Consider the following 16281-nt stretch of genomic DNA (forward strand, 5'->3'; position numbering starts at 1 on the left):
ATAAAAACAACAGCACGACAATAACAATAACGTAATCTCTTGGAAGGGAGCAGCAACAACCAGAATAAACCAGACATATTTCCAACTTCATCCGGTCGCGCAACCTTTCATAGGCAGGACACGCCGATGCTGCTCTCGACGGCTGGAACTGTAACTGTAACGGTAACGGTAACTGCAACTGGAACGCCTGACAAATGGATAAATTCATCAATTCCGGATCCGTATCCGGATCAGGCTGCTACGGACATCACAATGCAAATGCAACGCTCGTAGCGGCAGCTCCAACAATAGCAGCAACAAAGCATTGTCAGAGACTGTCCAACAACAACAACAACTTCAGAGCCAGGCAACAGCAACAACAACAACAGCAACTTATCAATACAACAGTTGGACGTGCTGGAAATTCCAGTCCCAAATTGGCAGCGACATTTCAAGGTATGAGTGTGAATGTTGTGCAGAGTGCTGCTACAATCCTGCCAAAGCAGGCGCAAATCATTGGACAACAGCGGCAAGCGACACCAAACAACAACAACAACAACAATCTAAATCACAATCAGAAACTGCTCAAACCGCCTGGAATGATAGAACAGCAGCAGCAACAACAACAACAACAGCAGCAGCAGCAGCAGCCGACAGTTGTTGGCAGCGTCAGCGGCATCATCAGGACGAAACCGCGCAACAAAAGCGAAGGTAGGCAACCATTTTGATTTTTTCTTTTCGATTTCTTGGCAGCACTGATTTTTGTCGTGTGTGCGTGCATGCATGCGTGTGTGTGCGTCTTTCAAATCTATTTTTGTGCACAACTTGCGTTGTACTTATGTGGCGAGAGCAAGAGCATGAGTGACAAATGAGAGCAAGAGAGAGGGGTAGGAGTAGGGTTAGAGGGTAGAGGCTAGCAAAACGAAGTGAGAGAAACTTATTACACATATGTTTTGTACATAATATACTAATTATTAATAATTCAATTGTCTTCTCTTGCTATCTCTGTTTTATATAGAAGCCATCGGTGATTTACTGCAGCGCATTCCAGACATTGGTCACATCTTCGATGTGCACAGCCGCATTGGCAACGGCACTTTTAGCACCGTGCTGCTGGCCACACTCAAACGCGAGTCCTATTTGCCGGACAGCAAACGGCGCAAGTTTGCGATCAAACATCATATACCCACTAGCCATCCTGATCGCATTATGAAGGAGCTGCAGTGCATGACCGATATGGGGTATGTATAATACATATATTGCATATCTACATATGCATATGCCATATGCCATAACCAAATTCAAATTAAAATCCTCCATATACGAATGTACATACAAACATACATATATACTACAACAAACGACCCCAAACAGCTTTCATAATTTGTGTGGTATGTGCGGTGGTGGCCACCTTAAAACGTTAAGAGAGCGCGTCACGAACTACGTCAGTCGGCAGCCAAAGCCATGTAGACACATCTCCTCCATTCTACGTGCCTACGTCAATACGTCATTGCAATTTATTTAAGTTGCCGTTGCCGTTGTCGTCGTTGCCATTGGCCCCACACAACAACGTTTATTGCACTTTCACACACCATTCACGTGCCCTGCTCTCTCAGTTACACAGACTCTCTATCTCCCTCTCTGCCTGCTTACTCGCTCTTGCTCTCTGTGGTGCGACGCATTTCGCATTTGGTTTGCTCGTGTAACGTTTGTTTACAAATCATACAAACAATAAATACTAACACATGTCTGTCTGTGCTTGTATGAGAGCCGTAAATACATATGTATATTCATTTATCGATAAATGATGCAAAGTGTGTGGTGGGAGGTAGAGAGGTGGGCAATTAGTTGAACATGTCCTGTCTAGCCGCATTTATCGATTATGCTTATGCTTATCGATAGACGGCATGCTACTTAGCTGAGCGATTAGATAAGCTCCAAAAACAAACACTGACCACATACCTTCCGTATGCGTGTGTACATGCGCGTTTGCATGTGTGTTGCTGTCTTGCTGTCTGTTTTTGTTTGTTTGTTTGTGTATTTAGCTAAACTGTTCAATTCCGCTTTGAACTACCTTGAACAAGGTTATCATCATTAAAGTTTTAAACCATTAACGAGAAGCCAGCTGGCTGCGTTCGATATATTCCGTTAGGGATTGTGCGCTGTCGATTGTTTGTGTTTGTTGTCTTGCATTATTTATTAATGTGCTTCGCCTCGCCTCAGCCAATTGTTTCGAGAGAAAGAGACGGAGAGGCAGAAAGATAGATGCAGACAGGCGACAGCGTGACGCTTTGTGCGTGGGCAGAGCCAGAGCAGGTGGGCGGGCGGTGCTGGGTGGGTGGCTGTTTCTGTTTGGGTGACTACACAGCATACTTATTAGTCAGGCAAGACAAGCCAACCGGCCGGCCGGCTAAAGCTCTCCTTGCTTGCACTCTGCTCTCTCTCTCTCTTCTCTAAAAGTATATGTATGTAAGTGTGTTTGAGTGCGTTTGTATGCGAGTGTGTGTTTGTGTCTGTTTTTATTTTTTTTTGCCTGGGTCCCCTGTCTTTCGCTCTCGCATTCGTTTTCTATATCGTTCTCTATCCGTGTTCAATTTGCGCAAATTCCGTTTGCCCAATTGCGTCATAGCACCGTCGTCCGTCGCTCGTTGATGATAATTATGACTATTGGGCCCCGCGGCTTGGGTCGTGCGCAATGCTAGGCGAGAAATTATCATCGCTGTGACGTCGGTCACATTGCTGTCGTCGCGACGTGGGCGGCATGGACATCTTACGTTGTTTCTTTACGCGCTTACGTTCTAAGCTCTAACGTCACTGCAAAACTTCAAGATGGCGTCCTTTGAAAATAGTACGCAATTGCTTAGCAGTTATCTAAAATCTTTAGATCGAAATGTATTACGTCAAAATGTATCCTTTTTTGACGTAACTTTTAATTCGTTATAGTTAGGGGAAAAGTTAAATATCAATCTATAGTAATTACCATGTAATTTCATCCTATTTCGTGCAGCGATGACAATTTCTGAAATAATCCCGAACTCCTTTTCCTCTCTCTCTCTCTCTGTCTAGCGGCACGGATAATGTGGTGGGGATCCACTGTTGCCTGCGCTGCGATGCCTCGGCTGCCTTTGTGATGCCGTACATGCCGCACGATCGCTTCCACGACTTCTACACCAAAATGGATGTGCCCGAGATACGAATGTATATGCGCAATCTACTCCTTGCTCTGCGTCACGTGCACAAGTTCAACATCATCCATCGGGATGTGAAGCCCAGCAATTTCCTCTACAATCGTCGCCAGGGGCAATTTCTGCTCGTCGACTTTGGGCTGGCGCAGCATGTGAATGTGAATAGTAGCAGTACCACAACATCAATGTTAAACGCTGGCAGCCAGCAACCAACGCTCCAGGTGCAGAAATCCTGCACGGGTATCCTAAGCAGCAAGCGGCCACGGGAACGAGACTCTTTGGTGTCAGCATCGCAGCAGCAGCAACTACAACAGCAGCAGGGGGCAAGTGCCACCGATGTGCAATTGGGTGGCGCCGTGAAGCGCATGCGTTTAATCGAGGAGACGACGTCCACGTCGAGCAACTGCTGGAGCAAGATGCCACTGAAGCCGGTCAATGAGATTGCGCAGAGCAGTAGCCGCGCAGCTGCTGCCGAGCTGCCTTCGGATAATCCCAAGCAGAGCGATGCGATCAATGCCAGTCAACCGCAGATCCAGGCCCAGACAGTGCCGACAACAATAGCGCCAGCTGCAACAGCAGTGGGAGCAGAAGCTGGAGCAACTCCAGCAACCGCTGCCAACAAGTACAACACAAATCGCGGAGCTGGCGGAGGCGGCGCTGTGGGTAGCGGTGGCAAGTGTTATTGCTTTGCCAATCCCTCGGTGTGCCTCAACTGCCTGATGAAGAAGGAGGTGCATGCATCCAGGGCCGGCACACCGGGCTATCGTCCACCCGAGGTGCTGCTGAAGTATGCGGATCAAACAACCGCTGTGGATGTCTGGGCAGCCGGTGTCATCTTTCTATCGATACTCTCCTCGGTCTATCCATTCTTTAAGGCGCCCAATGATTTTGTGGCCCTCGCCGAGATTGTCACGATATTCGGAGATCGGGCGATCAGGAAGACAGCATTGGCGCTGGAGCGCATGGTGACGATCAGTCAACGCTCGAAGCCGTTGAATTTGCGCAAGCTGTGCCTGCGTTTTCGGCATCGTCAGATCTTCAGCGATGCGCAAATGATACGCAAATATGAGACGCCCGATGGCCGATGCGATGTGTGCAAGAACTGTGATCAATACTTCTTCAATTGCCTGTGCGAGGACAGCGAGTATGTGACGGAACCACTCGATCCCTATGAATGCTTTCCAAGCAGTGCATACGATCTGCTTGCCCGCCTGCTTGAGATCAATCCGCATCAGAGGATCAGTGCCGAGGAGGCGCTGCAGCATCCCTTCTTCAACGAGCCGCCGTTGCCCAACAACAATGCAATCAGGCAATCATCGTTGGCATTGACAATGCCGCGCAGGCGCGCTCCCAAGGCGCCAGAGGGAATCGCAGTGGATATGGCAGCGGTTGCTGGAGCCGCCGAGGAGCAACTGCATCCGGCTCTGAACAAACTGTGAAACTAGTCGAAACTACACAACAATCTGCAACACATAAAAACTATCTATATATATATATTTGTATGTGTATGTGAAACCACCTTAGAACTTAATCTTCACCAGTGTCCAGGTGATGTATATATGTACATATGTATATATATCATCATCACAATTCATCATGCAACTCACTCATCTTTGATCTAAGTCCTTAAAGTTTTTCGTAGAGAACGTCGTGTTATACTCAAGAAATATGCGCAAATCCCAAGCATGGATTTTCCATATCATCATCATCTACACCAAATAAAACATGTAATCTTAAATTGTAAAATGTAAGCTAAGTTAAAAATGTTTTTTTTTCTTCTTTTGTAAGTAAAAAATGTTATGTTGGCAGCGTATAACAGTATAATATCAGCTATACCTATTTGTATTATATAGAATGTATACCATGTTGTATAATTCGAATAGTTATTAAAACACACACAGATATACACAAAGAAAAACATATATTAATACATAAGCCCATTTATAGGGTAAAACAAGCTATTGAGCTGACATCATTATACTGATACATATGTGTATATATATACAAGTATATGTAACTCTTGATGTGTATATACAAAACAAATATATTTATACGATGCTATTTGAAATGAATCCAAAATGCGTGTTTATCCTTAATCTCCAATCGTAAGTGTGATTATGTTGAAAGTTAATTGAAATATTGCAAATATTTGCAGTCTAGTTAACAAATTAAGTTTATTATTTGAAAAGATTTTACATATCATATGTAAAAAAAAAAGAGTTGTAATCTATACTAAGAGTTGGGTTTACTGACGCTTAAGAACTTATGACATTTTTATGTGGCCATTTTCTTGGTTCGCTTTCTGGACGCTTTCTTCGACTTTGTTGTCGTCACTGGTTCATCCTCCTCCTTCTCCTCTACTTGTTCCTGCTCCATGGCATTGCTGCTCGCGGCATTGTTATCGGGTACCTCCTCGACTTTAATGCGCTTGCCGGCGATGACATCTTCCTTGCTGGGCTGTGTGGTGATTACGCGCTTCTTGGGCTTTTGGAAGCTGCCGCGACCCGCCGCACGCTCCGATTCCTCAATGCTGTAGGGCTCCGTTTCAAGCGCCTTCATGCGACGCTTGTGGACTTTGGTGCGAAAATGCGCTTGCATCGCTGTATCGTCGATAAAGTATTTGGCGCAATGCACACAATAGAATTGGGCAAAGCCCGGCTTATCCAGGTCCACGTTTTGATTGATCAATTCGCCGCTGCGCGTCTTCAGATCATCATCGATCTGATCGAGATCCCGACGACGGTTACGCACACGCCAGCGACGCTGCAGATGCGTATCGCCATAGTGCATCTTCTTACGCTTCTGTACCATACCCATCTTGAAAGAGTTTTTCCTTTTCCTCTTCGCACAAACACAAAAAAAAATTCAGTCCCGGTTTGTGATGGCGACTACACGTGTTTTGTTTTGAAGCACTTCGCTTGCGCAGAATTATAATACACCAGTTGCTCAAACTCAGTCCAAGGATTCAACAAATCTTCAAAGCTATTCAAAGAAAACACTAATCAGACAATTTGTATTGAATAACAATTGCGTTTGTTTTTTTACTCACACGAATAATTAATAAACAATATCTTAGACAATTTACTGCGCATAAATAGTTATACAAAAATAAATCAATAGGTACACACTGTCACAGCTGCCTGCTGATGGCATTTCAGTGTGTACACACTCTATGCAGTCGCAACGTAAACGAAACGCCACCTGTGTGTATGCACGGCACAGCTGTTTTTTATTTATTTATCGATATGACATAATTAATGCACAAATATTTAAATAATTGTATATTTCTTTCGTAGCAAGGTGAGCATTTATTGAATGAACGCATTTCAACGACACTTTGATTTCCTGCCTGTCAATATATACGATAATTAACAATCGATAATATGAAATCGACAGCGCGCCAGTGCTAAGTACAAATCTATTTTCGACATAAAATAGCACATTTTGAACTACAGCTTGCGGTCACGCTAGCCCCTGATTTAGTTTTCTTTATTTAATCGTGCGAATAAGTTGTCTGCGGGCGGACGTGCGCATTATTTGTTGGTTTCATAAATAATCGCAAATACGGCAAAAATAAGTAAATAAATGCAGAATTGTAAAATAAACAGCAACTCAATTGCAGCCAGATAATGCAACGAAGTCCTACATAACTGTTCAATCCAACCCATATCGCAGTGCAAACATGTGTGATTAAATAACCGAAGTCTCCTTTGGACAGTGCATTTTGTGTTAAATAATTGTATTTTTTTCTTTTATGTTTTGTTGCGCGTACCACACAAAAGTGAGCACCAAAACCGTGTGTGTGAAAGCATTAACAGTAAAGATCGACAACAGTTTGTTATGCTAATGAAAGTAGAGATCCCCTCTCTCGTTTCGTTCTTGAGTAAAACAGCTGTTCTTATTGTGCATCTCTATGCAAGTAGCAGCAGCTTCCATTAATCGGGAGAAAGTGAAACGTCAAAGTGACAGAGTGACCGACATCAACTACGATTAAACCACATCATTGGGTTGTGTGTGTGTCTGTGTTTGACTGTCAATCAATCTGGCATTTGTGTTGTTTTTTTGCTTAATTAATTTGATTTTGAAATGGTATCTGTTACAGCTTTGCACACATTCCGTTGGAGTTGTTGTACCCGGCACATTTGTTAGTTGCATTCACAGTTGCAGTTGTGTATGCAATAAATAATCGCATCAAGTGCAGCAATATACAATGTAAGTACAATGTAGTCTACAACAAGAACAATGTGTAATTGATTTGTAGTTTTTACTTTCTGTCCACACACAAATACACACACTTGAACACTTATCATCAATAATATAAAAGAACGTGCGAAGACCTGTTTATCAGTTGGGCTCGCTCGTTAATCAGACGATTCGCCATTTAACACTTGCATACACACGCACACATATATATATGTATGTGTATGTATATCAATGCTATTTATGCGTGCGTATGTGTGTCATGCATTGTTGATATTAATATGCATAGTCAAGCACGTTAACCGTCGTCGCATCTGTTCGCATTCCGAATCTTATTGATCGATTTCGAATTTAGATCGAATCGTGTAATATTTGCAATTGTCTCGAAACTCATTTTTTCTTTTGTGCGCTTACTGTGACGTAACGCACACACGTACGCTTAAGAGCTGCCCCTATCCCTGCCTCTTTGGTGTTCCTCAACCTGTTTCAGCAATTCAACCAAACGCACTCACAAACACACACATAATTGCTCATACAGTCTCCGCCGTCAGCTGGCATTCGCTCGCTCTCTCACTCGTTAGGACTGCGAGCAGTGTTTGCACATCAAAAAATAACAGAAACAATTACTTTTTGCATTGCGATGCAACAGATTCAAAAATATTAAATTTAACGTTTCTTAAAATTACAAGACACTTGTGATTAATGTAGTTTAAATAATTTGCACACATACATAGTTACAAATATGTATATATGTACATACACTTGTATGTTGCATTAGCAATGCTGTTTATCCATAATTGATAATTGTGAACGCTTGCATGTTCGCCATCTTTGATTCTCTTACGTTTCCCTTTCACATAACGGCACAGCCGAGTTGCCATATCAACGAATAAAGCACACAATAATGTTGCTAATGGCTGCTAAATGATTGTGTGTCCAGTTGAAAGCGAAAGTCTTCAGCTACAGCCATGATGTGAGAGAGAGGGAGAAGAAAAGACAAACGAACATGTAAAGTGGAATTGCAAAATCAAAAGACAGCTGCTGATCTTTGCAACTGGCACGATGTTGAACGGGGTGGAAAACAGTGTTGCCCAATCGTGACTGTGGGTCACCGTTCAGTGTTGGCAAAGTATAGGGGAGTCCCCCCAACATATACCACGTAATATGCAGTAATTAGTTGGCAGTAGTTTTTGTTTTGGTATTTTACGCAATTCCAATTCTCAATTATGCTTTGCTCTTTAATAGTTATGCAAGTCGAAAATCAAGAAAATACCAAAGCTAAGAAATGAATGCGAAAAAGTCTGATCGTAAACAGAAGTCGATTTGGCAGGAGTTGAGTTGCGAGAAATTCAAATGACGATACCATCGATCAAAATGATTTTCCCAAGAAGATTATTGAGCGTGCCATGAACAATCCAAGAACACACCAATCAAGCTCTTGATTTAGGCAGAAATACTGAAATACAGGTGTTGGAAATCTTTATTTGGGGGACAGTTGCCAGCGATGTTCCTTGAGTATATACGAGTATACCTAAAGGGTGTCATGGGACATTAAGCATTTGATCATTCGCAAGCCAGGATTTAGCGTTAAAATTCGTCTAGATCGTTCAAGCTATGATGGCTATATCGAGGAGTATCGTCAAGCCACATTTATGCATTGCGAACTGCATTCAAGCATTGTGAATACCTAATTTCAATCGGTCGCTTGTCAGCAGGGCGCCTTACGCAAGAAGGTCCTTCAAGAGAAGCAGCGCTATGTGCAATCCCGGTTTCAATTGTTTTAAGGAGGGTGGCACTAGCATTCCCATTTAGGAAATACCCGACATCAATGAACTCCATTGCCGATCCACAATCAATATCAAATCAGGATTCTGTCACTTAGATGCCGATCTAGTCAAGCTTAAGTCGAGCTTTGTTTCGATATTACGTCTTCGTAAAGCTAGGTGCTTATTAGAGAACAGTAGAGACCCGCGATGTATCCCATTATTATGGGGTTAATAAGTATGCCATGGATGGCACAGAACAGGCAGCATACGTTGTCTCTTTTTCAATTGTCGGCTTTTCAATACGGCTGGCAGTGCCAGAACACGTAAGCGCTATTACCAACAGCTAATGCGTCAAATGGATCTCCGAGCAAAGCAATTAACGGTGTGATTTCATCTAGTCATGAATAAAGCTTTATATCAACAGGTGTCTGTAATGATTTCCTTAGCGAGCAGCTGAGGACTTGTTAACTCGACTATATTTCAATTTATAAAATACGTCAAACTTTGCAGTCCAAAGAGTAAGAACGAAGAGGCTGTAATTACTTTCTAGAGCTACTAAATTTTGCAATAAGTTTTAAGTATTTAAAAAAAAAAATTAAATTTGGTTAGCTTTAAGTCGTACCCACTTATCTATAGCTAACTTATACTGGTTGTTTGATTCGATTTGTTTTGTGTCTTGTGTGCAGCCAGTTGGGTGAGTTGGCACTTTCAAGGTGAACGTCTTATGCGCGCCCGTTATGGGTTATTTGGTAGTTGGCTCTTAGCGGTGGGGTCAGTGTTTGGCAGCAGCTAAAAAATGTTTTTAGAATTGAGGGCCTGTACTTAACTCGATTTGCCTTATCTTAAGCAGCACAGCAGAAATTCCAAAAAAAGAACCTCAGCTGCTTTTTATTGCGGTTCTTTGTTAGAGTGAGAGATAGACGCTTATAATTATTATAAAGTATGTGTGTTGCGAGACTTGTTTTTTTGTATGTTTGTTTTATAGACAGTACGCTCTCTTGTGGTTAACCTGGTCAGTTTGAATTGCTATCATCACATTAAATGTGGAACGCGAATCGCAGCTCGCAACTCGTTTCTTATTACTGGGTAAATACGTGCCTTCCTCTCTTCCTCTCCCGCGGATACCCGGATATATGGCGGCAAGTCGCGTGACTCGATCGAAAAAGCAGGGGAGATCGGAGGAGGGGCAAGCAAGTCGACATACTGAGTATTTGAATTTCCCCAGAAACTCATTATAGCGTTGACTTCTATGTACATACTTGTATGTACATGCAATGTGAAACGATCTGACAATCTGTTTCTGCAATTGTTTTCAACGATCGTTGATTAAGTCAAACCATGTAGCAGGTTATCTGGTCCGATCGCAACAGAGTGAGATACGTAGTATAGCATATTTATGCTGAAATCACGGTTCCCATTCATTTGTTCGTTACCCTCGCTGATTGTGCACTACACATGCACTACAACCAACCATAGAGAACTACAGGGAGAAAACCCTCTCTAATGCACCTTATCAACGTTCAGTGTCGTTTGCTGTTGTCTTTATGTCTGCTTTTCTGTGATATGCACGAACCGCAAAACAACACGATGAATTCCCCCGATTATTGCTGTTGTCGTTATTATTATTATTGTAGTTGTTGTTGTTGTGGTTGTTGTCGTAACTACCCACAAACAGATACACAACTCAACTGAAACAAAGAGGCTTCCACGCCCAAATTCCTCACTTGCGGTTGATCAAACTCTAATTTATGTCCGCCAACTGGCATTATCACATAGAATGCACATTTTTCGATATCTAAAGCACAGTCGAAAAAGTGAACTGCTTCGGGGATTACATTCGTGCAAAACTCATAACAAATTATCCAAATATATCCTTTATCAAATCTCAACATAACCTCAAAGTGCGGTGAGTGAGCGAAGTTCTTTTTCACTGTTCCCAGAGTAATATACATTAAATTGTTATTATAATTCTGAAACATTTATTTGGAAATAGTTTAACTGTGCTCAATAAGACTTAAAATTTTTGATATAGTATAAGAAAATGCTATAAAAGATTAATATCTTTAAATTTGGAAACTATATTTTAGTAGAAATACAGATTTATTGAACCTTCAGCCTTCAAACGCTATGAAAAGATATAAAGTGAAGTATGAATGCTTAAATATCCAAAATAAATGGTTTGTGGAGCGGTTAATAAATACGTATTTTATTAATGCATAGAAGAAGTAACCTCAAATCTCAGCGAATTGATATCATCATATGCATAAAGTCCAAGTGCCATAAATATTTAACTTGAGTTGAAGATTGCCGAGCAATTTGCCAGCATCATAATCGATTTGTGAGGTTGGAATGAAGCTGGAAGCTGTCGCTGACGCCCCTCCAACGAGTTGAATGAGGCAGGCAAACACGCTTCGCAATGCTGAGAATTTCATTAAACTTCATTCGAGCTGCAGAAAATGCGTACAGCAGTAGTACAGGGGAATGTGTGACCTTTATTATAATGGTGTGGAATGGGCAAAGAGATAATGGGAGCATTTGGGAAAGTATTCCGCGATTGAGCGGCGGGTGAAAGGTGTGTGTGTGTGCTGTGCTGTGCTGCTGAGTCAGGGCAGCAGTCATTGAATGATTGACTTTCTAGTCTCACAGCCAGCTGTGCAATTGATTGGGGCTGGGTCCCATGAACCCACAAAGTGCCCTCCATCTCTCTACCTTTTGTGTGTGTTCCATTTTTGATTTAATTGTTTTGTTGTTACCAATTTGGCACTTACCTTTCACTATTCGCCACACAGATATACAGATAATAAAGGGACCCCGCTTCCGTAGCATACAGTCGAAATGGACGCACATGCTCATCACGCACACCACGTCCACGCAGATCCCAATGTTGGTGAGTAATCCTATTCGCTCGCTACTCGCAACCCTCTAAACACTTTTGCCCACAGAGCTGATTGATCATTCCTTGCACATGATGGATTCAACGACGGCGAGTCCACTACTGGTGACGCCACACGCTGATCCCGATATGAGCATGCATGCGCATCATCATCATGCTGGCGGCACAGGCACCGGAATGGAGCACATGATGTCCATGGCGGTAAGTCCCAGTTCCCAGTTGCCTCTCCTAAGTATCTCTGCTTTATTGAAACGTTTTGACAATTGCAGTTCCACTTTGGCTACAATGAGACCATATTGTTCTCGTGGTGGCACATCGAAACAGTGGCTGGTCTCGTTGGCTCCATGATCGCTATTTTTCTGCTGGCGCTGCTCTATGAGGGTCTCAAATACTATCGCGAGTATCTGTTCTGGAAGACGTACAATCTGCTGGAGTATCGCCCGGTTACGGGGCCGCAACGCAATCCCGAAGCACCCCGCATGCCCCCTGCAGCTGCCGCAGCGCCTTCACCCGTGCAGTGAGTATCAACCCTGGCTATGCGCCGGCCCTGGACATGCTCAAGCCCTGGCCTTGATGTTTGCCGTTAAATTTGCTGCTTCAGTTTCTTTTTTTGCATGTCCTTTCTATATTTTTGAATTAGTTCGCTCATGCTGTCCGTCGTTCTTTATGTAAATATTAATGCTAATGCCTTTATTTCTCTCATTTTTCTCTTCTTTCTATTTCGTTTTCGTTGCCGTCTTTATCGCCCTCTTGTGTGTATCATTCGCAACAATATCGCAAAATACGCTTTCCGCTCGCTCGTTCGCTCGATCCAACGTCATCTGTACCATAATCACAACAAATAATATATTTATATATCGCGCATTCATGTAAATTTTCATCATTATCTTCTATACATAACACAACACTCGGCTGTACAAAATCCAAAACAAAAACAAAATCAAAAACAAAACCACCAAAATAATAATCTCTAATTATAATTATAACACTATTATTGATATTGTTGATTGAAAACAATAACAAAATATCGCGAAACCTTGCAAAAATACGCTTACAAATTGATAACGATAACGATAACAATTTGATATTGATCTCCCCCCTCCTAAATCTATCTGTATTTCGTACACTCACACACACACACACACACACACACGCAAACAAACAAACGCAACCGTTCCGTTTACCGTTACCGTTACTGCTTCCTGTGTTACCGTTACCCGTTACCTGTGCCCACGCCACGCCCTTCAGATATGTTGGCGAAGTTGTGCACAAGCAACCGTAAGTATGCCAAGAGTCCAGAACCACGTAACGCATCCTACATACTATGTACTATATGTTTATAAATGTGCACATACAATACAAATTATATAAATACATATACATACATATATACATAAGTCAAGTGTGTCCGTTTGCAGCCGAATGTGTGGCGCCATCTGTTGCCCGTTATCCGATACTCCAGACAGCCGTCAGCTGTGCACTTCCTCCCCCTCCTCCACCAACCCAGCAATTAATAATAATTATTAGCATACTAATTATGTAGATGTAGTTTATTGCACTGTGAATCTTAAGTTGTACACAAAAATGTAATTAGAATATTTAACACTTGCACTAAGTATCTAGTTTCGCGTGAAAGAAATGATATGGCAATTGCAGGCCTTGCATATAACAGCAACACACTTGTGACGTCACAGCTGCAGTCGCAATGCACATTCCACTAACTCAAGCACAACTGCTCCTCTCGTGCTCGTGCTTTTATGCACAAGTTAAACTCGATACACGTATCGATATCGATAACTTGATGGCTTGCATGCGCAATGCGCAAAATGTTTAAACCCGTTTATTGCAGGCAGTCCAACATTGTTGTTTGTTTAATTGTTAAATTTCCGTTCATGTTTTCGTCTTTTAAAATGGGGAAAATTGCACAATTTCAACGTTCTTTTTTTTGTTATGGTATTCTAATGAAATCTATTTGAACATTTGAACAGACCGACGATGCTGTCCATCAATCATTTGTACCAGACGCTGCTGCACGTGCTCCAGGTGACGCTATCCTTCCTGCTCATGTTAATCTTTATGACATACAATGTGTGGCTCTGCCTGATGGTTGTGCTGGGCGCTGGCATTGGATATTTTCTATTCTGCTGGAAGAAATCGGTCATTGTCGATGTGACGGAGCATTGTCACTAGCAGCGAACTACCAGGGACACAGATAACAACACAACCAGGGAGCCGTTCATCCACTCCAGCCAGCTGTGTCTCACAGATGAAGCATCGCCATGAGAGCAGCGAGACGGAGCCAGAAAAGACAAACAAAACATAACTGGAACTGGAAACGTCTAACAACTGAAAACTGGAAAGCTGAAGTTATCAGTGTAACGCTGAATAATGCCGCATTATCTCGAAATGTCAACAATCCAACACACACACACACACACACATATGTAAACACAGCAGCATACACACATACACATTTTTAGGTATCAACGTATTTTTTTATTAGTGCAAAAAGCATTTGCCAGCGCACTCAATTTTTATATACCACACACATACACACAACAAACTGTGAATTTTTTCAAAAGGATATTTCTAAAACTGTATACTGCAACACTACAGCGCTTTGGGCACACATTTAATGCCAGCATCATACTTTTTTGAGGTTAAGTTTCAAAAGTGCAAAAGAACAAAATTCAATAATTTTTTAAGTTGCCCAGCAAATATTGTAAAAATTGTATAAAAGAACAAGAAAAATAGGGAAAGCAAACTAAAACTAAACAGTGACATTGTTATTAGTTCTCAAAGTAAGTTAGTAAAAGCAAAAACAAACAAATTTCTCAATTTGCTCAACATCTTTTTACTTTTTGTATTGATTTTTTTTTTCTTTCAACATCAATATTATTATTATACTTATACTTATTTTATACAAAAAACAAAAAAACTGTTAATAAATGCAATTTTTTATTTAAAATATATATATGCATGCATATATATTTGATATTATATTCGCAGAAGACATAATTTTGCAAGTATTTGGCAATTAATTTCTTAATTTTGCTTTCATAGATGTTGAAAATTCCGGTTTGAACATGATATTGACTACCGAAATTGATATAAGCATGCATAGATTATGAAAAGTTGTAGATATTAAATATATATATATACAGAAAATGCAAAAAAAAATGCTACAGTTAATGGCAACAAAAAATTATACTACTTATAGTACATAATGAAAATATACAAAATAAATATATATACAATTGCTAAAAGAAAATCCAATTTAAAGTCTTTTTTTTCTTCTACATCAAGGAATTTTTGGGAAAAACAGTGAATCTCTAGATCTTCAGAAAGGACGAGAGCAATATTATTGCTCTTTTGCAACAATACACAATCTTGAAATATCCAAGTTTCCAATCTCTGTTTCAACATTTGCCTGAAGCAATAAAATTTGTTTTCCACTTTGACTAATTTAATGCCTCAATTCATTCAGAAACGTCGCTTGCAGTTCCACATCATTGGGTTAAGAAATTGAAATTTGAGATTTAGTTGAAATTGGAGTGTCGATTACCATGTCGTACCACATGTCGTATGAGTAATAATATTATTACATTTTTCATCCGCCCCGTTAACAAGAAAAAAACTCAATTTTTTGTTGTTTTTTTTTTTTTTTGCAAATTTTGCAAATGGCTTTTATCTTTTAAAATTGTTGTTTTCATTCGTTTTATGCGTTTGGTTTTTTTTTATTAGAAAATTATTGCGAGTCTCAAATTGAATGTTATTAATATTATTATTATTATTAATTGTAAATGTAGGTTATATATGTAATAATTAAAAACTTGCTTTACATGACTACATTTGTTGTTTGTTTGTTGGTTGCTTGGTTGTTGTTGTTGTTGTTAATAAGTTGTTGTTTTATTCGTGTATGTTTACTTATGTTTTTTTTCTGTTGTATGCGAATTAAAATAAAACTAAAATATTTTTACTAAATACATAACGAAAGGCGGGTGTGCGACGCGTTATCCTTCACAAACGCGGAAGATCAATGAACAAAAAATAAATAAACAAGAAAAGAAAAAGGAACATAAAAAAAAGAAGCGCAATCGACGCATCGACACACTGCAAATCGATATACAAACATATCGATAAACAAAATGCGTGTCCATTGTGTATGTTTAGTGTTTGTGAAAGATACTACGATGCCAATTGAATAAAATAGATATATAGTATATATATAAATATATATAACAATTGTTGTTGTTGT

The 16281-nt window shown here is 40.8% G+C and overlaps 3 protein-coding genes across 6 annotated transcripts; 2 read left to right on the forward strand and 1 right to left on the reverse strand.

Annotated features, from left to right (window-relative positions):
* Positions 1-189: 189 nt before the first annotated feature.
* Positions 190-5242, forward strand: LOC117578084 (cell division cycle 7-related protein kinase). The gene is made up of 3 exons (XM_034263246.2): positions 190-690; positions 998-1220; positions 3046-5242. The coding sequence occupies exons 1-3, from the start codon at positions 195-197 to the stop codon at positions 4601-4603; spliced, it is 2277 nt and encodes a 758-aa protein (XP_034119137.1). The 5' UTR covers positions 190-194; the 3' UTR covers positions 4604-5242.
* Positions 5243-5308: 66 nt separating this feature from the next.
* LOC117578089 (zinc finger protein 593 homolog) lies at positions 5309-6327 on the reverse strand. Of its 2 annotated transcripts, none has more exons than XM_034263254.2 (2): positions 6214-6327; positions 5309-6146 (listed from the first exon to the last, which is right to left on the reverse strand). In XM_034263254.2, the coding sequence occupies exon 2, from the start codon at positions 5979-5981 to the stop codon at positions 5439-5441; it is 543 nt and encodes a 180-aa protein (XP_034119145.1). In that variant the 5' UTR covers positions 5982-6146; positions 6214-6327; the 3' UTR covers positions 5309-5438. The 2 variants fall into 2 exon arrangements, with proteins under 2 accessions (XP_034119145.1, XP_034119146.1); XM_034263255.2 differs by having other exon boundaries at positions 5309-6162; positions 6214-6300.
* Positions 6328-6639: 312 nt separating this feature from the next.
* Positions 6640-14476, forward strand: LOC117578088 (high affinity copper uptake protein 1). Of its 3 annotated transcripts, none has more exons than XM_034263249.2 (7): positions 6640-6741; positions 7267-7376; positions 11920-12017; positions 12073-12224; positions 12293-12540; positions 13272-13301; positions 14012-14476. In XM_034263249.2, the coding sequence occupies exons 3-7, from the start codon at positions 11966-11968 to the stop codon at positions 14211-14213; spliced, it is 684 nt and encodes a 227-aa protein (XP_034119140.1). In that variant the 5' UTR covers positions 6640-6741; positions 7267-7376; positions 11920-11965; the 3' UTR covers positions 14214-14476. The 3 variants fall into 3 exon arrangements, with proteins under 3 accessions (XP_034119140.1, XP_034119144.1, XP_034119142.1); XM_034263251.2 differs by lacking the exon at positions 6640-6741 and adding an exon at positions 6768-6945; XM_034263253.2 differs by lacking the exon at positions 13272-13301.
* Positions 14477-16281: the final 1805 nt, after the last annotated feature.

This window comes from Drosophila albomicans, chromosome X (assembly GCF_009650485.2).
Source record: "Drosophila albomicans strain 15112-1751.03 chromosome X, ASM965048v2, whole genome shotgun sequence".
NCBI lineage: Eukaryota > Metazoa > Arthropoda > Insecta > Diptera > Drosophilidae > Drosophila > Drosophila albomicans.